General features: G+C 46.4%; 1 protein-coding gene across 3 annotated transcripts in view; it reads right to left on the bottom strand.

The window, feature by feature from the left end:
• Positions 1 to 23,956, bottom strand: part of FTSJ3 (FtsJ RNA 2'-O-methyltransferase 3) — a 416,394-nt gene that overhangs the window by 335,698 nt on the left and 56,740 nt on the right. For all 3 annotated transcript variants that reach the window (XM_069629038.1, XM_069629037.1, XM_069629039.1), the window contains exons 3-5: positions 2,440 to 2,545; positions 2,263 to 2,309; positions 1,936 to 2,015 (exon numbers count right to left, since the gene is read on the bottom strand). In XM_069629038.1, coding sequence (XP_069485139.1) covers positions 1,936 to 2,015; positions 2,263 to 2,309; positions 2,440 to 2,545 — 233 coding nt within the window. The remainder of the gene's footprint in view (positions 1 to 1,935; positions 2,016 to 2,262; positions 2,310 to 2,439; positions 2,546 to 23,956) is intronic.

Below are 23,956 nucleotides of genomic sequence, written 5' to 3'. Positions count from 1 at the left end.
AGCACTCCACATAAGATGGGGTGTGCTGGACCTACAAAGAGAACAGGTACGTAAAGACAATTTCACTTTACTATTCTTGGGAACAGTTGTTCTCACAAGAAAAGGTATTTAAACCTTAAGGGAAATTTAAAGGATTTCTCTGTGATACTGCACTGAAGACGCTGTGTGTCACCATACAAAAAGTAGATGCCTATTGAGTTTGTCAGACTACAAAAACAAAGGAAACAGATAATCTAAATCAGGTCAAAACACATGAGTGAGAAAACGGGCTCACTCCACGGTTGAAATTAAAAAGTCCTGAAGTCTAGCAAAAGAGCTGGGGGTCTCAAGTTTGAAGGGAATTAGCACAGAAATGAGAATTCTCCCCAAAACCGATCATCCCTGCACAGCTGGTTTAAGCTGGTCGTGTTAGGGACAGAGGTAGGCTTTCAAGACACGACAGTGACAGAATTTTTGGTTTTGGACATCCTGACAATTTCACTAGTTTTCTCTGAGGCAGGGAAACCCTTCTTAAGGGATACAAAAGGTATTTTTCCCACCCTTTCTTGATTTTTATTAATCTGTCATTGTGTCCGACCCTTAATTCTGCACCCTTACAGAACCTATGGTAACTGTATATTTGTTTATTAGTGAGTGTTGTGCGATAGTGTCACCTGCTTGATTAATTTGTTTTGTTGTTGTTTAAGGCCTGGAATAAATATAGTATTTTTGTTCATTCCTGTCTAAAATGAATTATTGTGTGTTTCACTATGTGGACTCATTGTGGATCCCTGAACCCACTCACACTCTCCCGAGAATACCCTTGACTGCTCTCCACGGCTACCTTCATTAGGTTTTGTTAACCTCCGAGGTCCCCTGTACTTTACAACTAGGGTTGCCACCTAAAATCAGTCTACCAGGCCAGATTCTAAAAATCTATCTTAACAGTGGCACAAGCAGTGTCAGGGTCTGCTCAGATATGAGACTGGTGCAGAGAGGTAGCCCAGGAGAGAGCTGGTCAGTCCACCAATTGCTCCAGACGCACATCCCAAGGCTCAGAAGGCACAGATCCTCGAGCAGGAGTCAAGACTGGCTGTTCAAACCAGTCCAGGGGTTGAAGCACCACCAAGGGTCTCCTGGAGATCATGCAGAGGAGCAGGGCTTAAACGTGCCAATCACTGGAGTCGATACTGGTCAGCTGTAGGAGACGTCCTCTGGTCATCAGTGGGCTGCCCCTCTTGTTAGTTGATGTCTTGGCAAGGCGTTTATCTACTTATCAGGACTTGGACTTTATCCAAGATTCAGGCTGGGACCAAGCCCACCAATGGTAAGGATCTGCACCATTCAACAGCCCATGGTTGTGCAACCAGGTACAACGACTGGTCATCACATATGCCCAGCAACAGACATTCAGGCACCAGAGGTTGTGGATTGGGACTAGACCATCCCAGCCCCTTCCTCTGGCACACACAAAGCACCTTTGCCCACAAAGTCAGGAGCTTTCCACAGGAAATCTATTTCCATAGAAGGGATTCCCTGACCCAAGAGGGCCTAAACAACAATATTGTAAAAGAACAAGTGAAAAATCTTTTAGCACAGCCACCTCAAGCTACCTTCAGCACCCCAGGCCCATTGGTACCACATAAACATGCATGTGTGACATTAACTATGTGCTTGGGAATATGTATAAATGAGCAATAGGGAACATCTAGAAGACAGTGCAGCATGGCCAACACATATTGAACAGAAAGATATTATTTCCATCTCATAGAAATTAGACTTGCAGCACCCAGTTTACTAGCTCCTTGTGACACAGGGGGAACTTCTGCTTACAGGTTGATGCCAGATACCCAAGAACAGATTGAGCTCCCGCACATCAGTCCCACAGCTCTATTCCTATGGGATAGGACTGCTGATTTTAGTATGAAGAGGCATTACTGGTATATGAGCAGTTACCTGACGACATTTATCAGTTGTGATGTCTTCCTGCAGAGTCACCACATTGGGGATGGGCTTGATAGTGACCAAATCAATTCCTAGGAGGATGAAAAGTCAGGAGGTTAGACAGGATGGCGACACTGCATAATTCCCACTTTCTCCAATGTTTCCACAAATGCTCATCAAAACAAGGTCCATTATACTGAAAGTAAAGCCTTGCTGCCTTGCCCGACACTACTACTTAGCAATACTTTGTTGATAGAGCCCATATAAAAGATAACTACCTTAAAATTAAAAAGGTAGCGTTATGAATTATTGGTGTAATTCAGCATTTCTCACACTCACCAATAATCAGACTGGACACAGGCATGAATTTTGAAGCCACTTGCAGCCTAAAAACAAAAAGAAGTTACTGCAAACCATTGCAGAATAAAAGTTGTCATTTGCCAACATACATGCAAAACAAAGGATCCTGTTCTTGGGGACAAGAGAATGGTCACAGAAGTGGCAAGGCGTACTCACCAGCCTCCAGGTGCTGCGCACAGATCCACCAATGCACGGGCTTTCTGCAAAAACTGGAACTTCCGATTCAGCTGAATCAGCTTAAAGGAGGAACGGGAGCGATAACCTGGAGGAAATTGGAGAGAGATAGTGAGACCCAAAGTCAGGGAGGATGAAAGTGGTGTGGAGAGATGGAGGGAGGATGGGGATAGGCGGTGCAACACAGAGATATGCAACAGAGGGAGGAATGAGCAGAGGAGAGAAGAAGTATTGGTGATGGAGCGTTGGTAGTAGTATGGCGGGAGGGACGGATCCAGATATGATCCAAAGGGAGGGCTAAAAAGCACACACCAGAGAGGGGGCCACAAAGGGAGAAACAGAAAGATGGCTAGATAAGAGAGATGGAGGGACAGTGAGAGTGACCAGGGGACCCACATAGGGGGAAGGAAAGACCCAGAGAGGAGGGACCAAGCGGTTTGACCTGCAATATGCATACAATTAAAGCTACCCTCCGATTAGCCTTACAGAGGATGTGTGAGGTAAAGACGACCTGACCCAGAGAGGTCCAAACAAGCAGCAGAGAATCATGCATCGGATTCCCATTTTACTCTTTAAAACAGGCCAATGCTACCAACAAAGAAAAAAGTGAGTAACTGGTAAACATTAGGAGGCATTTCCTGGAGCATGTGTTTAGGGTTCAGGAAAGTCCATTCACACCTAGGCTGTTGGGTGTTCAGACAGTTTTTCTAAAGTCCAACTAAGGGCTTCATAAAACCATATCCGAGGCAATACAGAAAGTCCACTCTTAGTATAATGCTGTATCACTTGAGAATCTTGGTAGAATGGACAGAGCAACCAGGCTTATCTTAGGAGGGGGAGAGAGAGAGAGATGTAGGAAGTATAGAGATTTTGTAGCATACAGATGGTATAAAGAAACGGATACACCATGTTTTGTCAAAATAATGTTTTATTTTAAATACAAGTAAGCAAAGATGCATCTTTAGAATAAGTACGGATACATATCATATAAACACAATTATAAAAACCAACTGCATACGAATGGTATACAAACCAAAGTATAACCTTATTTAGAAGAGCACTCATCTAGTCAAGGGGAGTCAAATCTCAAAGATACAAATTCAGAATGGCAAAATGCTATTAAATGGGGAGTAAAACCAAATTAGTTTACTTTCAGAATACAGTTAAGTAATTAAAGGGCAGCAGAGCCTATTGGTCCTAACAGTGTTATTCAGTTAGAATCAGAATCACTTAGACCAACACTGTTACAAGCAGATTTCTTGCAACATATGTAACTTTCTTCTGTTACAAAATGGATACAGTTATACCACAGTTACTTTTCAGAACACAGGTGAGAAAGAGTACAATAACTCAGATACGTTTCAAAGGGGCAGTAAGCTACTCAGGAATATGTATGAGCACAGTAAACTATTTTAGAAGTGCACTAAGCAATTCAAGGTAAGCATAACCCAATGTTACAGTTTAGAAGAGCAACCGCTATTCAAGGTAATTAAGACCTATTGGTATATAAACTATAACACTACCCAACAGTTAGTTATATCAAGGTTACTTTTCAGAAGTGTAGAATACATTGCTAGGATAAGTGGGAACTCTAGCAGTCTTGAGAAAGGCAGTGAGCAGTTCAATATGAGTAATAACTATTTTAGATATGCTCTAAAGCAGATCAAGGTAGGCAAAACCCAAGTGTACACTTTTAGAAGATCCACAGCTATTCAAGGTAAGTAAATCCGATTGGTAAGCTTATACACTTCAAGAATGAATAAAAAAACACAATTCAATTTTTTAGAAGAGTGAAACACTGTTCAAAGCTAGTAAACTAACTTCTATACCGTTTTATTTTAGAGAGGCAGTAAGCAACTCGAAGGTAAGTAATAACTTAAGGTAACTTATTCGGTACAGGAATCAAAGGTTCACAACAACACATTTACAAATAAGTACTTTTCACACTTGTTATATTTTCAAGACATAAGCCTCATCTTTTAAAGTCCTTCCCTATTCTAGGGCCCGAGTGATCTCAGAGGCAGAAGAGATACACTAGTGGTCTAGGAGCCAGCTGTAGGCAGGTCAGGATAGGGTTCAGATGCAGGAAAGTAGAGTTCCAAAGGATATCTTGTCAAAACAAGTAAGTATTCACTTCAAAGTTAGTTAAAAGTGTTCAGGGACTTCACAGAAGACTCCTTTATAGGCGTTCCAGCGTTAGGCCTGGGTGAACGGTATGGGCAGACTCCCAAACACACAAATCACCCATCAACACAAGACTTAAGCTAATTAATACCCAAGAAAACAGTACCTCAGCAGAAAAATAAAAGCTTCTGGACCCATGCCTTCACGATGAAGCAGCACAGGTCCCAGTCCCTGGAATCTCGGTCTGGTGACTAAAGAAACAGACACTGGATGGGAACTTGCAGCAGCAGTCGACAGAAAAGGCTCCCAACAAAGGATTCTTCAAGGCTTCTCCTGGATCTGTGGATTTGGCACCCTTTTATGGGTACCCGATGAAAAACGAATATCGTTGGTCGGAATCTCTTCACTTTCTCCGTCTAGCTCTCTGGTGAGGGGACTTCAGGGATTTGAATCGTGTCTTTGGAGGTCCAGCAGGAGTCTGCCAAAGTTTCAGCAAGAATCTGACTTCACAAGACTGTGCACCGCACACTGGCTCAAGGTCCCCCAATATTGGCGGTTTGCAGGTGAGCAAAGTCGCAGCATGTCATGGGATGGCTCTAAATGCAGGTCTTCTCAAGACTAGTGAGGCTCACCAGACTCGGGGTAGGAGTCGTCATCTTCAGGGACCCCCAGGTCGACAGGAAGGAAAGGTTAAAACAGGCTCTGGTTACACAGCAGGCTCTCCGTTTGCTGTAATCTGTTACAGCCATCTTTTCTTCATCTTCCTGTTTGGGTTTGGTTCCAGTGGTTGACTGATCAGCAGCTTCCAGCATCGGTCTTTTATTCAGGAACCCAAGCACAACCTCTGCAAACTCTTCCTGCAGTTTAAAGAAAGGGGCGGGTGGCTGTACAATCTGGACAGCCAGCTCCCCAATAGAAACTGGTTCCTTTCAGGTAGACCGTAAGACAAAGGCTGCAGAGTTTCAGACTCCTCCCTTGCTACCTGCCTTCACAGACACTCTGGAGCCTGGCGGGAAACACAGGGTTCCGGCTGAAGGAAAAACTTTAACCAGGGCCTCCCCCACCTAGGACGGCAGAGGAAGACCCCAGAAACAACTAGCACTCAAAATGGCAACAAAAGAAGGAGGCCACCATTCAAGCAGATGGGTGACCCTCCTGTGCATTACTGCAGTTGATTTGACAACCTGCGGGCAATATGAATAAAAAGTCACTAAGGTATAACCATTGACACAAGCCGTTCGGGTTAGGTTGCTATTTTAACAAAATATGCATCAGGACAGCGAGACAGGGGATACCATATATTTCCCCTGCACTCGATGTAAGGTGGGGTGTGCTGGTCTTGCATATAAAAATGTAAAGGAGAGGGGGATCCCACTTTACTCTTGAAAACAGTAGTTCAGCCAGATACATTAAGACATAAAAAGGGAAGCCCAAAAGCATCCCAGCAAAACTGCACATAGGATGTGTGCTGCCATAGTAAAATACATTTTTAGGCAGAATTGCATGCAGTACCCTCTGGGACCAACACATACAATTAGGACTAAGGTGTAAGCAAGACCAACCTTTGGTAGAAGTCTGTACGACACAGTTTGTGGTAGCGAGCTGAGCAGCCAGGCTTATCTCAAGAGGGAATGGACTCGATTCAGTTCAATAGGCCTAGGCCAAAGTCAATGGGTTAGTTAGTGTCTTGGATAGGAAAGAGCAGTTCTTGCAGTAAATGGTAAAGTATTTGCCAATGTTCTCAGAAGTAGTTTGTACAAAAAGGAATCATATGTGGAGTCACAAGCTGATTAGGCCTGCAAGTTGGGAAAGTTTCATGAACTTTCACCGCGAGAGGCAAGTTCTCTCAATAGGGTTGGCATAGTACCTTAGTATTAAGAAAAAGGTGCAGCTGAAGACGTTGGTTCCTGGCAGTTCCTGCAGATCCCACTGTTCCTGAGCCTCAGTCGTGGGGACAAGAGGGAGGGCATCCGAGGACTCCTGCACTGCACAGGGATGGGTCAAACAAGCTGGCAAAATGGAAGATCTGTGGTTCGAGTAGCTGTCGTCAAGCATACAAGCTGGTGTCCTTCCCCCCTGGTTAATCCCAACAAGCTCCGAGAATGGTATCCAGGTGGCTTACGAGTTGATTGGTCCCACCATATGCATGTCTCTCCATAGTGTGTGATTGGATTTATAGTTCCCTATAACTTTTGGGCTGTATGTATGTAAGGGAGAATTTTCATAAATGTGCTAATTCCCTGCACCTTAGAGACCCCCAGCAACTTTGCTGGATTTTGAATGCTTGATTTTTTTACCTGGAAAGAGTGGGAGCCTTTTTCCCCCACATGTAAGTATTTCCTTGGACTACTGTACTAACTGGGTTCAGTGTACTTACCTACAAGCTCACATCTTCCTCTTAGGATATGCCTGACTGCTATGCCACTCTACCAAGGTTCCATGAGTAGTTCAGACTGATACTAAGAGTTGGGGATCTGTATACCATTGGGATCATTTTGTGAAGTCTTACCTCAAGTGAACTTTAGGAAACCTCACCTAACACTCACATATCCAAGTAGACCACAGCACACCATCCTTCTTATGGTCTCTGAATCTTTTAAGATATTGGGAAGGGGTCTTCCTAAATCTGGCTACAAGAGCCTCCAACTTTCTCATGGTCCTTTCTGTCTACAGCATTCAATCCCATCAACGAATCGCAACCATTCTGCAGGAGCCTAGACATAACCCATGGTATCAACTAATTTCCGCTGATATCTTTCATACCACAGATAAACTCAAAAGTCCTCAACTAATCCAATATATCAAGCTTTGCCTCAAACACTTCTTTAGGCAGGCAAGGCTTCTTGGAGACAGACTGAAAGGGAAGTAGTCAAGGAACAACTTGTTTGTGTCATTCATGCTGCATTTCCTTCTGAACCTCCTCTCTTTCTCCACAGATTGGATAGTTCGCTGAATTCTAGTTAAATTCTCACTGTTTCAAGAGAAGGATATCCACAGCTTACAGCATGAACTGTCGGGGTCACAGTAAGAGGAAACTGGGGTACAGGAGAGGGATGTGAAGGGGTTTCTCACACCCTCCTGGTTCCCCCCCTCATCCTCTGATAGCAGAGGTAAATTAGAGCTGCGCTCTGAACTTTCATCCTCATCAATTTCTTCTAGATCAATGTTAGGAGTAGGGGTTTCAGGCCTACTCCAAGGGTTTTTGTAATTCAGTAAAGTTTGAATCAGGTCATTCATTCCATCATTACAACTGGGGCTTTGCACAATTCTAATAAGTGTATCTACTCTAAGAGTCAAACAAAGGGGGGTCTGGGAATCTCTCTACCAGCACGAACACAGCCCAATGACCTGTTCTTGGGTGAATAACCCCTGGGAGAGACTCGACCAAGTCTTTAGCTCACTGTCCCTTTCACAGAGAAGAAATTTCCCTGCATATCAGCCTTTGTCCTGCCCAGGGGCAGTCCAGCGCCGAAATGCTAGGCAATTCTCCTCTGAACAAGGAGTACCATCAGTAACCCCATACACGTGTTTCAGCCTTGTTGGGCATCATCAGTGAGGTGAAACTGGTGCCTCTCTAAGAACAGTGAGCAAGGGGTCCACGTCTGGATCGCCCTGTTAACTTAGGGTGAAACCCAAAGTTAATTAATGCAAAACAAAGTGGGGTCTGGGAATCACAGTGAGCTAAAGACTTGGTCGAGTCTCTCCCAGGGGTTATTCACCCAAGAACAGGTCATTGGGCTGTTTTCGTGCTGGTAGAGAGATTCCCAGACCCCCCTTTTTTTTTTTACTCTAAGAGTCTCTTGATTAAAATTATCCATTTTAACAGTTGTTAGTGTAGTTTCTTCTAAGTAGTGTTAGACTTGTGGATGGATACTCTGGACACAAGTATTCCCAATAGTCTGTGTAATCCAATTTACACAAGTCCCACCACCTGCTACCAGTGTTGGGTACGTTTTTCTAAGTCCAATTCTGGTTGGACTCTACAAGACCTATCCCTTGGTTTTAGGGCCCCAACTTCTAATATAGACCTGTACTACCCAAGGTTGGGTAGTACAGGCCTATATTAAAATGCAAAAAATGTAAGTGAAAAAGATTTGTGATATCTGTTCGCTTCGCGGACACACTTCCCTGTTCGCTCTGCGGACAGGACGGTGATTGGGCAAGCAGCTTGCATGATGTCCGCGGACATCGGACGTGCTCTCTCATTGGATGCGGTGAAAGCGTGCAGTGCGTCGGGCTTCAGAGACGTCCGCCATCTTTGTTCCTCGCATGAGAGGCTTTGTATCCCGCCTGCACAGTAAGTCCCCCACCCCCGCTCATGCCCGTGTCTGTCTCCTGTTCCTCCCACCCCCCTGCTCATGCCCCGTGTGTCCTTCTTGTCACCCCCACTTATGCTCCGTGTCTCCCCTGTTCCTCCAGGCCCCCGCTCACGCCATCGGCACACGGTGGCCAGCGGAGGGCCGAGGAGCCGGATCTGCCGCCTGCACACGAACGCCATGTGTCTTTCTCCCTCCTGCCCACCCCCGCTCATGTCCGTGTCTCTCTCCCCACCCGGCGCCCCCACTCATGCCGTGTGTCTCTCTCCCCTTCCCCCCACTCCCCGCTCATGCCCCGTGTGTCTCTCTCCCCTTCCCCCGACCCCCCGCTCATGCCCCGTGTGTCTCGCTCCCTCCCTCCACCCCCCGCTCATGCCCCGTGTGTCTCTCTCCCTCCCCCCACCCCCCGCTCATGCCTTGAGTCTCTCTCCCTCCCCCCCACCCCCCGCTCATGCCCCGTGTGTCTTTTTACCTCCACCCACCCCCGCTCATGCCTCGTGTGTCTCTCTCCCTCCCCCCACCCCCCGCTCATGCCCCGTGTGTCTCGCTCCCGGACACCCACCCACCCCCCGGTCATGCCCCGTGTGTCTCTCCCCCTCCCCCCACCCCCCGCTCATGCCCCGCGTGTCTCTCTCCCTCCCGCCCACCCCCGCTCTTGCCCCGTGTGTCTTTCCCCCTCCCGCCCACCCCCGCTCATGCCCCCTCCCGTGCACCCCTGATCTTGCCCAGTGTCTTTCCCCCTCCCGCCCACCCCCACTCTTGCCCCGTGTCCCTTTCCCCCTCCCGCCCACCCCCACTCTTGCCCCGTGTCTTTCCCCCTCCCGCTCACCCCCGCTCTTGCTCCGTGTCTCCCGCCCACCCCCACTCTTGCCCCGTGTGTCTTTCCCCCTCCCGCCCACCCCCGCTCATGCCCCCTCCCGTGCACCCCTGATCTTGCCCAGTGTCTTTCCCCCTCCCGCCCACCCCCACTCTTGCCCCGTGTCCCTTTCCCCCTCCCGCCCACCCCCACTCTTGCCCTGTGTCTTTCCCCCTCCCGCTCACCCCCGCTCTTGCTCCGTGTCTCCCGCCCACCCCCGCTCATGCCCCGTGTCTGTCTCCTGTTCTCCTCACCCCCCCGCTCATGCCCCGTGTCTGTCTCCTGTTCTCCTCACCCCCCGCTCATGCCCCGTGTCTGTCTCCTGTTCCTCCCACCCCTTGCTCATGTCCTGTGTCTGTCATGTTGCCCCCCCAACCCCCAGCTCATGCCCTGTGTCTGTCTCCTGTTGCCCCACCCATGCCCCGTGTCTGTCTCCTGTACCCCCCCCACCCCCCGCTCATGTCCCGTGTCCGTCTCCTGTTGCCCCCCACCCCCCGCTCATGCCCCGTGTCCGTCTCCTGTACCCCGCCACACTGCGCTCATGCCCCGTGTCTGTCTCCTGTTGCCCCGTGTCTGTCTCCTGTTGCCCCCCCCACCCCCGCTCATGCCCCGTGTCTCCCTCGTGTTCCCCCCACCCACCGCTCATGCCCCTTGTCTCTCTCCTCCCCTCCACCCCCACTCATGTCCCGTGTGTGCCCTGTACCCCCCCCGCTCATGCCCTGTGTCTCCCTCGTGTTCCTCCCCACCCCCCGCTCATACCCCGTGTCTCCCTCATGTTCCTCCCCACCCGCTGCTCATGCCCAGTGTCTCTCTCGTGTTCCCCCCACCACCGCTCATGCCTCGTGTTTCCTTCCTTTTCCCTCCCACCCCCGCTCATGCCCCGTTTGTACCCTGTTCCCTCCCACCCCCCGCTCATGCCCATGTGTCTCCCCTGTCCCCCCCTCCACCCCCCGCTCATGCCCCGTTGTGTTCTTTATACACCCCGCCTTCCCTTTCCATGGTGGCCATCTTGGTAAAAGATCGGTGTAGGAGGCGTTCCCACTTTGAGGACATAAGATGTTAGTGGTCTTCATCTATTGAAAAGGATGTGATGGTGACGTTGCACTAATTAAAACCTTTAAAATTTAGTTAAAAAAAAATGTTACAGGGACATTATGGTTAAGTTGCGCTACTAAAAACCTATGAAATTCAGTGAAAAAACGTTGTCAAAGGGACGTTACGGTTCCAAGTAAAACCCGAAAAACCCTTGAAATTCGCCAGTTATGGTAATCTAAGCAACCATAACTCGCGCCACCACTGTGCACTGCTAAGACTAACACCCAGGACATCAAAGATGACATCACAAATGTCATTGATGACATTGATCCCATCCCGTGGCCAACAGAAATGGGATCTGCACTGTCGCCATCCAAGGTAGTAAAAAATCTGGGAGTCCTGATGGACAACACCCTAACCTTAAAACCGCAAATAAATTCAACAGACAAGAAATGCTTCTTCCTCCTCCACATGGCAAGAAAAATACTACCTTTCCTCTCCTTCACACACAAAACACTCACCATCGTCGGCCTCATCATGTCAAGTATCGACTATGCAAACAGCCTCTACCTCGGTATACCGGAATACCTAATAAAGAAATTACAACGGATCCAAAACACAGCAGCCAGACTACTCCTCAAACTATCCAGAAGAGACCACATCACCCTGGCCCTAAAAACACTACACTGGCTCCCAGTAAAACAGAGTATCATCTTCAAAACAATGTGCATAACGCACAGGGCAATCAGCGGACAAGGAGCAGAATTCCTACAAAAAAAAATAATCTACAAGCCAACGAGACCGCTCAGATCAACCAATGAAATCCGACTGGAACAAAAACCTTACATCAAGAAGAAACTCGGAGGCACCGCTTTCTACTACTTAGCCGCGAAAACCTGGAACAACACCCCAAAAGTATTAAGGAACACCAAAGATCACCTTAAATTCAGAAAACTACTAAAAACCTACCTCTTCAACACCAGAGACTAAAACAGAAACAACAATAAAACAAACGACTCAAAAAAGGACACTGACAAACCCATAGGACGACAGAAGTACTCCAAGCACCAGTAGGGCTGACGGTGGGCACAAGGGTCCACCCGCGAGACCTAGGGAGACGGAGGCAACAACTCCAGCCAACCCTTACCATCCCCCTCCGCCCGTACAGCCACAACTAGTTACCACAGGGCTGTGGTACGGACGAGATACCACCAATCACCCCACAATCGGAAGTATGGACACTAGCAGCTGCGCTAATCATGCAGGGGGGTAAGGAGCATGCAAAGTTATTAAGGGAGCGGGCGGAGGGGACAGCTAAATCCTCAAACAGCCTCGAATGCAAAAACGGGCACATACCTCCTGAGGCACAGGGCGTACAAGCATTCCGCCGTGTAAGATTACACAAGCCCAACTGGCTCAATCCAGGATAGAGATACCAACTAACCAATACCACTAACAATTTCCTTCTCTGCATACACCTCTCAAACTCCAAATCAAACACAACCACAAACCTCTAGCGCAGCAAACCGCAAGAACTTCACTACACTGCAACAACAAAACACACACAGACTCGCACATCAGCACACGACGACTACCGGCCGCATACACCGCAGGGCCAGCCGACGGAACCACCGGGCAGAGGCTGCCAACAGCACATCACTGCTCTCTTGCACTTTTCCAGCCTCCACCCACTAACCCACACCTCCCTCCCTCTTTCAGAGCCGCCAGAGCGCCAGGGGACCACTCCGGTGGTGATAGTGCGCGGTACAAATGACCTTTAACATTAACATATACACAAAGCACTAAAGAAATACTGCATCAACTACTAACATCAAATGCAGGATAAGAAGAAATAAAGCAGAATGGTTAATTATCATGTACTTTTCTATCCACAAAACGGAGTGACTTCAGTCAGGTAAGTAAAAGTAATTATTTTTATAAACTGTTATAACTAAGCCAACAATGTAAAGAAGCAACATTAAAAAGGTAAGCAACACTGTAGCAATTCATTATTTATTTAGTTTATTTAATCAAATTAATGATTTTTACAAACATTGTAGAAAGAGGAACAGTAAATCGAAGAGAAAAACTCATATGTAGGAGAGTCCAAGCTTTCTGGACTAAGGGGGAAAACGTTTCTGTAAAGCTCGTGACTACAAGCGTCCCTCTGACGGCTGGGTTTGCTGTTAAGTGATTTTGGTTTAGCGAGGACAGAATAAATTTAAGAGTCTGTGTTGTAGCAATTGTCCAGGTGTTTCTTTCTCCACTCATTAGATGGCTCCACCACAGCTCCTCTTCTTTGATGTAGGATGCTGAAAGGTGTGGTGACAAAAGTGTCTCACCTATTTCTCTTGTCCCTGGACAGTTTAGTAGCAGGTGGCGTATGGTTTCCACCTTTGTGGCATTCTGACAAAAACAACATATGTCTGAATTGCTCTGTCCTCTGAGTTTCAAGATCTCGTTTGTTTCCAGCAAATTCAGGCGTGCTCTCAAAAACAGGTTTCTGGCTGCTTTGCTAGGAAACTCTCTCAGATAGTTTGGGACCATGTTCAATTTGCTTTGGTATGGCAGAAGATGACCGACTGCTTTGCCTTGGTAGCGTTTTCCAATGTTTTGATCCAGTCGAGCTCACCCATTTTTCTTTTTATTTTTGTCGGGTTTCGGACGAGATCAATCTCTGAGTAATGAATTTCCTGAAGTTTCATTTTACACACTGCTTCCCAGGATTTTAACACAATACACCGTGCAGCCAATGTTTCAGCACGTATAATGGTTAGAAGGTGCGGGCAGTCCGGAAGCAGCGTTTTTCTATATAGCATTATTGATTTTATCTCCGTAGACCCTTCCAAGGAGAGGAGGCCTAACTCTCTTCTGATGAGAGGGGTAGATGTTGACTTTGGGAGGCCTAATACCGTGTGCCAGAAGTAGCCCTCCAACTTCAGCCACAGATGCGCTGGCGTATGAGGGAGGGCCTCCGCTGCGTAGGTGAGGGATGGAACCACCTTTGCACAGTAAAATTTGATCATCGGCAACAGAGAGAAACGTCCAGATTTTCTGTCCAATGCACGGGCTTGTCCTGCTAATGTTATCGCTTTGTTCATTAGGGAGCTCTGCACAGTTGCGGTGATGCTGACACAGTCTAGGGTTACTCCCAAATATTTAAAGCTCGAAACTTTTTCTAGGGGGACCCCCTCCAGGTACCAGGACAGTTTTTCTTGTGGACGTTTTGTTTTTTCAAGAACCATGATCTTAGTTTTGGCTACGTTGATGGTTAAGTCATTCACTCGGGTGTAGGCTGCCAGGTTATCAAGCTGGCGCTGGAGGCCAATCGGGGTCATGTCCATTAAGATTAAATCATCCGCATATAGTAATTTTGTGGTTTTCTGCTTCCCCATAGATGGGGGGGAAAGAGCGGATGAGTAGTTCGAAGTCCTTAAAGTCGCCTAGATAGGCAATAAAAAGGGCCAGGGCTAATGGACAGCCCTGTTTCACTCCTCTACAAACTGGAATTTCTGCAGATAACAGACCGGCTTGATTTAATCTTACGCACAGCTTTGTATCTTGGTGAAGCGCTTGAATCGGTTGAAGAAATTCTGTAGGACATCCCCAAAGTCTCCGTTTTTTCCACAATTTCGCTCTGTTAACTTGATCAAAGGCTTGCGCCAAGTCTACGAATGCCTACTTTTTAAGGCACTGAGGAACATAATATTTGTAGTCGTGCCGCTGTTTTTGGTAAATCCTGTTTGAAACGGATCGGCACACGCTGCCTTTTTTGCCCATTGCCTATTATATTCATTATAATGTTTAGGCAGTCTTTCCCAAACTAGAAAATAGTTCTCAGTTCAGGTTTTGGGGAGAAACAATCAATGCCAGAGCCAGTAGGACTGGAAGATTGACTGTAAGGGAACCAGCAATGCCAAAGTCAGAGAAATGCAACAGGTCTAGTGAAAATCTTCTTAGCACAGGTAGTAGTTCTTTGAAAGGATACAGGAGCTTAGGAGAAGCCTTCCTGTAGGGGCACAAGCTGTTAGGCATGGGCAACTGGATTTGGGTGAACACCCACCCATCACTCACTCACTCCCAGAACAAAGGAGCAACCCAAATGGCTCAAGGTAAGCTTACACCGAGCCCCACAGTACCTCCAGAGTGAAGATGATGTAGCTGGACACCTACTGGATGCAGGGCTGCAACCCCGGTCTCCTAGTCCTTGGTGACGAAAGGGGGACCCTGCAGCAGTAGCCGAGAGAGGGTCTAGCCAGCAAGGAATTACTCTTACTGCAACATCAGTGTGTGGTTTTGGCACCTTTTTAGCAGCAGCAGGAGGAGCCAACTATCACCGCCGGTGGAATCTTCTTTTCTCGGTCCTGCACTCTGGAAAGGATTTGTGCTTCCGAAGGTCTACACGGTGGTCACCGAGGTTCCAGCGAGATTCACCAACAGCAAGATGATGCACTTCAAGGTGATCGAGGTACCCCGGGTATTGGGATTCTGCAGCACTGGAAGGTTACAGGATGTCGGGAGAAGGCTCAAATTGTGGATCATTGTTAGGCAAGATTGTATGCAGTACGCTGTGGGAGACTGCACCAGCCTTGTACTCTTGGCAATAGTTAACCCAACCTTTGGTATAACCATGTACGACAAGGTGGTAGAGTGACTGAGCAGCCAGATTTATCTCAAGAGGGGTCAATGTGAGCTGTAGTGTTGCAACAGAGTTTCACAGTGACAAGTATCCAAATAAAAAACTAATACTCAAGGATTCTTGATTAAACAATTATTCATTTAACAGTCGGTTTAAATAAGCCTTCTTCAGAAGGGAGTAAATATGTAACACTTAAAATATACAAAAAGTACGCATTCTCACTTCAGTAGATATCCATTGGGGATGGCACGCAGACACTTCCTCTGAGGTGACTTAATAACTAGGACACTGTGGACATTGATAGTATTGCTTTAAATGCACCAGTGATCTGATTTTGGTGTAAAAGGAAAAAGGTTAGAGGGAGAAAACATTGGTTTACAAGTTTCTCAAACTGGTAAGTACTTTTGAACCCCACAATACAATGCAGATTAACCCTTTCCCAGCTACACAAGTAATAATGTGTGAACTTTTTGGAGGGACAGATCAAAACACAAAGTCAGAGGTTAGAAGAGTCTATCAGGGAGCCAGGCCAGCCAATGTCAATTGAGCAGAGTCTAGGTGAGCGGACGTTCATCTTGAAGGTAAGTCTTGCACAACGTTATAGAGAGTTTTTGTTGCAGAAGAAATCACTGTTGGGCCACAAGCTGGGAGACTTGTGATGGGCAAAGCTGCAAGCAACTCTGCAAAAGGTAAAGGCAAGTAACAACTGAGATCTAGCAAATTACACAGCAATAGGTAGGTAGGTACCCCTTAGTTGACAGTGCCTTAGGTCTGAAATTGGTTCAAGCTGGCTTCTGTTTCTTTTGTAGTATGGCAGTTCCTTGTGTAACGTCTGGGGACTCCTGCACTACGGTTTGAAGGTCTGCAGCAGCAATGGTCAAACTTCAGATCAAGAAACACTTTGCAGTTTCAGCTTCTCACGAATAGCACCACTGCGGTTCTCTGACACTTGGTAGACTTTCCTTGCTTCTGGGGTCCAGCACTCTGTTGAAGTGGCTCAGGCTAGGTTAGTCCCGCTTCATGGGAGTCCGGAGGATCTTCCTGGAGCTCACAATGCACTCAATTCTGGTGTTACTCTCCCTAGCAAGCGGTTCCTGCAGCAGCAATGAAAGTACAGCCATCTCCTAGAGGATTTCCAGATGAGTTAATCTTGGGGTCGATTGGTCCCACCAACCCAACGGGAGAAGTCGTCCTTTGCAGGACTTCTCTAGTCAAGGGGAATTCGGAGCTTGAGCACTGCAGCAGGGCTTCTCCGGGCAAACCAATGGTCCAGGAGTTGCAATAAACATCTCTTCCAAATTCTTCTTCAGATTCCTTTGTCCAGTGGTCGACTCTGCCTACTAAGCAAAAGACCTCGCTGTTAGGCTAAGTTTGTATGCAGTACACTCTGGGACTGCTACACACAACTGTGACTACAGGACTGGCAAACCAACCTTTGGTATAAGCTTGCACTACACACAGTTTTAGTAGCATGTTGAGCAGCCAGGCTTATCTCAAGAGGGGTAAATGTGAGCTGTAGTGGAGGTACACAAGGATTCACAGTTACAGGTATTCAAATAAACTCTTACACTCAAGGTTTCTTACATAAACAATTATTAACTTATCAGCCAGTTATAAAGCCTTCTTTAGAAGGGAGAAATAGAATAGTAACACAAACTTCAATACTGTACACCATTAGTTTCTAAATCAGTAAATACCCTTTTGGGATGGCCCACAGACACAACCTACACCCACAGGTGACTTCAATAACAAGGGTGCTGGGGACATTAATATCTTACTGTTGGCATTTAGAATACTTTTAGGAATGGGTAAAAGGCAAAGGTTATTAGAACATAAGAGACAACAAATATTCTTAAGCAGGCAATTACATTTGGATCCTCCAAGAAGAGTCATACAATTCAATAGGCTAAGCCAAAGTCAATGGGCAAAAGTCTTGTATATGATGAAGCACTTCTGGTAGGTAAATGGAAAAGTCTTTGCACAAGTTCTTAGGAGTCTGATGAAAAGAAGAATCAAATGTGGGGCCACAGCCGATTAGACTTGCGAGTTGTAGATGTTTTCAAGCTATTCTACAGTAAGAGGTAAATTCTCTCAGACTTGTTTTACAGTACCTTAGAAATGAATAAAAGATACAGCTGATGAATTCTGTTCCTGTGCAGCTCTGCAGAGCTCACTGTCCCTGGGCCTCAGTCGTGGGGACAAGAGGGAGGACGTCAGAGGACTCCTTGCAATGCACTCGGACGGTCAAAAACATGCAACTGGCAAACTTCACTTTCAATGGCTGTTCAGTGTTCCAGCGCCTTGCGTCTACCGCAAATAGCAACACCACGGTTCCTAGCTGTTGAGGTGGACTTTCCGTGCTTCTGGGGTCCTGCACTCTGTTGAAGGGGCTCAGACTTGGTTTCAAAAGCTCTAGGCTAGCTTAAAAGCAACGCACACAACCTGCTGTTCCTCTCCCTGGCTATATGGTTTCCAGCAGCAACTCTTGTGGAAATTCAACCAGCTCCAAGATGAATGTCTAGGTGGCTTACTTTGGAGTCGATTGGTCCCACCGACTCAAAGGGAGAAGTCGTCCTGGCAGGGGCTTCTCTATCGATGCGAACTTGGCGTTTCGGCACTGCAGCAGGGCTTCACCGGGCAAACCAACGGTCCAGGAGTTGCAGCAGGCGTCCTCTTCAAGCTCTTCTTCGGTTCCTTCGTCCAGTCGTCAACTCTGCGTTGAAAGCCAAAAGACTCGCCTTTTATTCAGTTCTCTCCCATTTATTTCAGGCTCGCTGTCAATCACCCAGCAGGGTGGCTGTCCTTGCCGGACAGTCAGCCGGCCAATCACCACAGAGTGCTTTTGGTTCTCCTAGGAGACGAAGCACAGGGAATTTCGGGCACCTCCCTCACTTCCGGACTACCCCAGACACTCTGGAGCCAGAGGCGGGTTTCATTTGGAAACCCTGCCAAAGGCAAAATGAACAAAGAGACCAAACCTGGTTTGGCGCTGAGAAAATCTTTAGAAGGACCTTTCCATCAAGAAATGGCGAAAGAAAGACTGGGCGCCATTTTGACAAAGATGGCTCCCGCAGTTGCTTTACATTGGCTGTGAACAAAGCCCGCGGTAAATGCAAACCATGGTAGTTCAAACAAAACCACCACCACCAGCCATTCTATGAGAAAAGGCTAACATGAAAAATGTTACATGAGAAGCTAGAAAAGGGGATACTAAGTAACCCCTCCAGGACTCCATTGTAACAGTGTGTGCTGGGTCTAGCAAGTTAGAATGGTAAAGTCAATTTCACTTTTCTGCTCTGGGAAACAGTAGTTTATCCCAGAGACCGTAGTTAAACCTTTGGGAAATCTGGAAGACGTCCCTGTGCCACTACACTGAAGGTGCAAAGTGACAGTGTAAAAGATGATGCCTGTGGAGTTTGTCAGACTCCACAACTTAAAGAAACAGAGGTAAAATTCACAATAAAATACATGAGTGGGAAAAAGGGTCTCAATCTCTCCAGGTTAAAAAGAATCAAGTCCTCAAAATTCAGCAGATTTGCTAGGGGTCTCTAAGGTGGAGAGAATTAGCACATTTTTGAGAATTCTCTCCAACACTCGCCTTTTATGCAGGTTTCTCCCATTCATTTGCAGCCTGTCAGTCAATCACACAGCAGGGTGGCTGTCTTACAAGGACAACCAGCCGGCCAATCACGTTTGGGTGTATTCCTGTAACCAAGGAGACCAAGCACAGGGAGTTTCGGGAACCTCCCTTGCTTCCTGCCCTGCCAGACACACTGGAGCCGGATGCGGGCTTCACTAGTAAATCCCACCAAAGACAAAAACGAACAAAAGGACCAAACCTGGTTTGGCGTGCAGAGTAAATCTCAAGAAGGACCTTTCCACCAAGAAACGGCAAAAAAGACCACCTGGGCCATTTTGACAAAATGGGCACCCATGGGTGCAATACGGCAGCTGCAAATGCAGCCCACAGTAAAAACACTCAATGGTAGTAAAAAGTAAACCACTGCCACCAGCCATTAATTGTAGAAAGGGTAACATAAAAATGTTACATGAGAAACTAGACAGGGATACTAAGTAACCCCTCCAGCACCCCATTGTAAAATGGTGTGTGCTGGATCTAGAAAGTTACATAATGGAAGTAAAGTCAATTTCACTTCACTGCTCTTGGTATTTAAACCTTTGGGAAATCTGAAAGGCTTCCCTCTGCCGATGTGCGTCACAATGTAAAAAGATGATGCCTAGGGAGTTTGCCAGACTCCGAAACCAAAAGAAACAGAGTTCAAATCACTGAAAAATACAAGCGAGTGAGAAAAAGGTCTCACTCTCTACAGGGTAGAAATTAAAAGTCTAAAGTCCAGCAAAAGTGCTGGGGGTCTCAAAGGTAGAAGGGAATTAGCACATTTCTGAGAATTCTCCCCAACAATCGTCTTGAGGCTGGTTATGCCCACAAGCCCAAAGGAGTAAGTCACCCTTGGCAGAGCTTTCCTGTCGATGATACAAAAAAGGGGTCATGATAGCCACAGTTACTGTAGGTGCTGCAGGCGTTGCTGGTTGTCTTCTTCGGCGCATCAGTTCCAGTGGCCGACTTAGCCTTCTGTCCCAAGAACATTGCCTTTTAAGCAGGAACCCATTCATTCAGTCCTATGGACCCGTCAATCACCTGGGAGTGGCTGTCCTTGCAGGACAGCCAGCCTCCCAGTTAAACTGGTTCCAGCCAGGCACACTCTCAGACAAAGGCATGGAAAGTTTCAGGCTCCTTCCTCACTTCCTGCCTCAGACACAATGGAGCCTTGGTGGGCTTCAAAAAGGAATCCCGCCAAAGGCACAACTCAAAGAGGACCCACCCCCACCCAGATTGGTAGAAGGGGCAACTGTTAGGCAAGGTTTGTATGCAGTACCCTTTGGGACCACTACACACAACTAGGACTACAGGTGTAGGCAAACCAACCTTTGGTAGAGGTTAATACTACACAGTTTTTGGTAGTGGAGCTGAGCTGCCAGGCTTATCTCAAGAGGGGAATGTGAGCTGTAATAATGTTACACAGAGGTCTACAATCACAAGTGTTCAAATAAATTCTTACACTCAAGATTTCTTTGATAAATACTCATTAATTTATCTGTCAGTTATAAAACATTAATTAGAAGGAGGCAATATAATCACACACAAATTTACTTCAATACTATTTCAGAATACTTTTCAAGAGGAGTAAAAGGCAAAGATTATTAGAACATGAAAGGTTACAATTATTCATAGGCAGTGCAAATACTGAGTTCACCAGAAGAGTTAATTCAATTCAATAGTCAATGGGCTAAAGTCTTGGATATGATACAGCGGTTCTGGTAAGTAAACAGTAAAGTCTCTGCACAAGTTCTAAGAAGAAGTTTAAGAATCATATGTTGGGTCACAAGCTGATTAGGCCTGCGAGTTGTCAAGCACTTCACCGCGAGAGGTAAGTTCTCTCAGTCTTGTGTCACAGTGCCTTACAATAAAGAAAAAGAGGCCGCTGATGACTTCTGTTCCAAGGCCTCAGTCGTGGGGACAAGAGGGAGGACGTCGGGACTCCTGCATTGCACTGGTCAAAAAGCTTGCAACTGGAAAACTTCAATTCCGGTGGCAGTAGTAAAGCACACAAGCTGGTGTCCCTCTCCCTGGTTCTACGGTTTCCTGCAGCAACTCTGAGGAAATTCAACCAGCTCCAAGATAGGTATCCAGGTGGCAGTAATTACTGTTGTGTTGATTGGTCCCACCAAGTCGTCCTTGTAGGAGCTTCTCTGTCGAGATGAACTTGGCAATTCGGACCTGCAGCAGGGCTTCACCGGGCAAACCAATGGTCCAGGAGTTGCAGCAGCCACCCTCTTCAAGCTTGTCTTCGGTTCTTTCGTTCCAGTGGTCGACTCTCCTTCCAAGCCAAGAGACTTGCCTTTTATTCAGTTCTTCATTCCAGCCTAGCTGTCACTCCTAAGAGACCAAGCACAGGGAGTTTCAGGCACCTCCCTCACTTCCTGCCCACACCAGACACTAAGGCGCCAGAGACGGTCTTCACTCCTGAAGCCCACCAAAAGGGAATGAACAAAGAGACCAAACAGAAAAACTCTAGAAGGACCTTTCCAAAAGGAAATGGCGCAAAAAATAAGACTGGGCCCGGTTTAAACTAAGGGGACTCAGATGCCATTGAAAAAACATGGCTCCCGCGATTTAATGTTACCCGAACTACGAAGAGTTTGCGGTCAGGGGAAAATCATGGTAGTTCGTTGTAAAACCACTGCCACCAGCCATTCTGAGAGGAAAGGCTAGCATTTGACTGCTGCTCGAGTATCTAGACACAGGGGATACTAAATAACCCCTCCAGCACCCTATTGTAAAATAGGGTGTGCTGGGTCTAGGAATTTAAAAGACTAGTAAAGTAAATTTCACTTTACTTACTCTGGAAAACAGTAGTTTATCCCAGAGAAGGTATTTAAACCTTGGGAAAGCCTGAAAAGGTTTTCCTGTGCCACTGCACTGAGGGTGCTGTGTGACACAAATGAAAAGGTGATGCCTATGGAGTTGGTTAGACTCCATAACCAAAGAGAATACACAAAGGAAACCCCATTGATTTGAAAAGTTCAAAGTCCCAAAGTTTAGCAGAAGAGCTGGAGGGCTCTCGGTTGGGAGGAATTGGCACATTTATGAGAATTCTCCCTAACACCAACAAGGAACACACAAATGATAAATGGCGATAAAAGAAGACTGGAGCCATTTTGGGAAAATTATCACCCATGGCTGCTGTACTGCAGCTGTGAAAAACAGCCTGCAAGTAACTTACACACAAATGGTAGAAAAATGTATCCACTGCCACCAGTTATTTAAGTTTGTCTGTTGTTACTGCAACTATAAAAGTTACAGACCAGTGGGAAAGAGTTACTGCGGAATCCCTCAGCACCCCACATAAGGTGGTGTGCGCCAATCCCACAAAAGAAAAGGTAACCTAGATGAAAAGTATCCTACTATCCTTGAGAACAGTAGTTCTCATGGGAACAAGAATATAAAATAAAAAAGGAAGCCCAAGTAACTACTGAGCAACAGTGCACATAGGGTGCTGTGTGCTGCAACAATCACTTACAGATGCCTGTAATAAAATACATGGAGCAAAGCACGACTCCATTAAAGTTGAAATGTATTACATTAGCAGTAGGACAAAGTTCCCAAGTCAGAGCAAATAGAATGCGCGAGTGAGAAACTCACTGTGGAGAATAAAACCAAAAAAATCCCAGAAGGCCAGCAAAAGTGCTGGTGGTCTCATATTGAGGGGAATTGGCACAAGAATTGAAAATTTTTTAAATTTTTTTTTAATTTGTTTATGGCTATCAAAACCTTTACAAAATGTTATCACATCCATACAACAAAACAATCATCATTAAAAAGAAAGAAAAAAGAAAGACTTCCATTTTGACAGATCCTTCCCGGGAGGCTCAGACTTTTCTCTATAAAATCACAATGTCCATTTCACTTATTCACAACCCCCTTGCTTCTTATAGCATCTGCTACTTTAGTGTCTCATTTCGTACTACCCTCCTGAGAGGTCCCACCCCTTACCCCTCCATTGAGCCCAAGTGAGGCGTTTCAAGGCCTTCAATACATCAACCACTGCTGCTGTGAACTGTATTTCTTGGCCTGAGATCATTCTGTTCCAACTGTGATGTGATAGAATGGCATCCTCTGTGGACCAAACTTGGATAACTGTAAGAGCCATGTTCCTTTACATTCCATTAATAGATGATGAAGAAACTGATTTGATGGAATGGCACAGGTATTACATAGCTTACACGCTTGGTCACCTGGCTTACCTATTTTCAGAACTTTGCCGGTGGGGAGGAGATTTAGTCTTACCCTTAGGAAATTGTTCCTTATCCTTTGGTCTGGGTATTTTACCCGATAACGAGGCAGATGGTCTTGCTTTTTTTCCGCTGCCAGGAATGAGTTGGCTGGAGTCGAGCTTCGTACCTTGGCTATGGTCTCTATCCAATCCACATTTTCAAGGTCACGTTTAACCTTCAAGGGGTTGGTTATTAGAATTTCTATGTCTAGCATTGTCTTTGCTAGGATTGTTTTTACCTTTACTTCTAGACCTGCCAGCATACGGGACTTTGAGTGGGATAGATGTTCTTTTATATCTTCAAACAGGGAGCCCGGACTTGGACTCACTATCTCTCTGTAGAGTGTTACCGATTTCCACTTGGCCATACACTTTAAGGATTTTAAGCCCAACTCAAACCGTACATTCCACCCCGGGGTGCTCATCGGTAGATTTAATGCCTCCTTCCAGATTCTGCACTCTATCTTTGCCCAGTTTGAGTTCCACAGATGGGTTTTGGTCTCTAAACCATAGAGGATAATGGGTACAATTTTAGCTTGATAGTACTTTAACATGGCCAACAATAAACATTAAACCGGCGGACAAAGGAGGTGCCATCGACATTCAGAACACAGCTGACTACACCAAGATGGTAGACGTCCTACTAAGCGACAAAAGCTACCACCTACTTCGT

This window comes from Ambystoma mexicanum, chromosome 12 (assembly GCF_040938575.1).
Source record: "Ambystoma mexicanum isolate Mex_15411 chromosome 12, UKY_AmexF1_1, whole genome shotgun sequence".
Classification (NCBI taxonomy): domain Eukaryota; kingdom Metazoa; phylum Chordata; class Amphibia; order Caudata; family Ambystomatidae; genus Ambystoma; species Ambystoma mexicanum.
The sequence above is the reverse complement of the archived record's forward strand: the minus strand, read 5'-3'. Positions and strand labels throughout refer to the sequence as shown.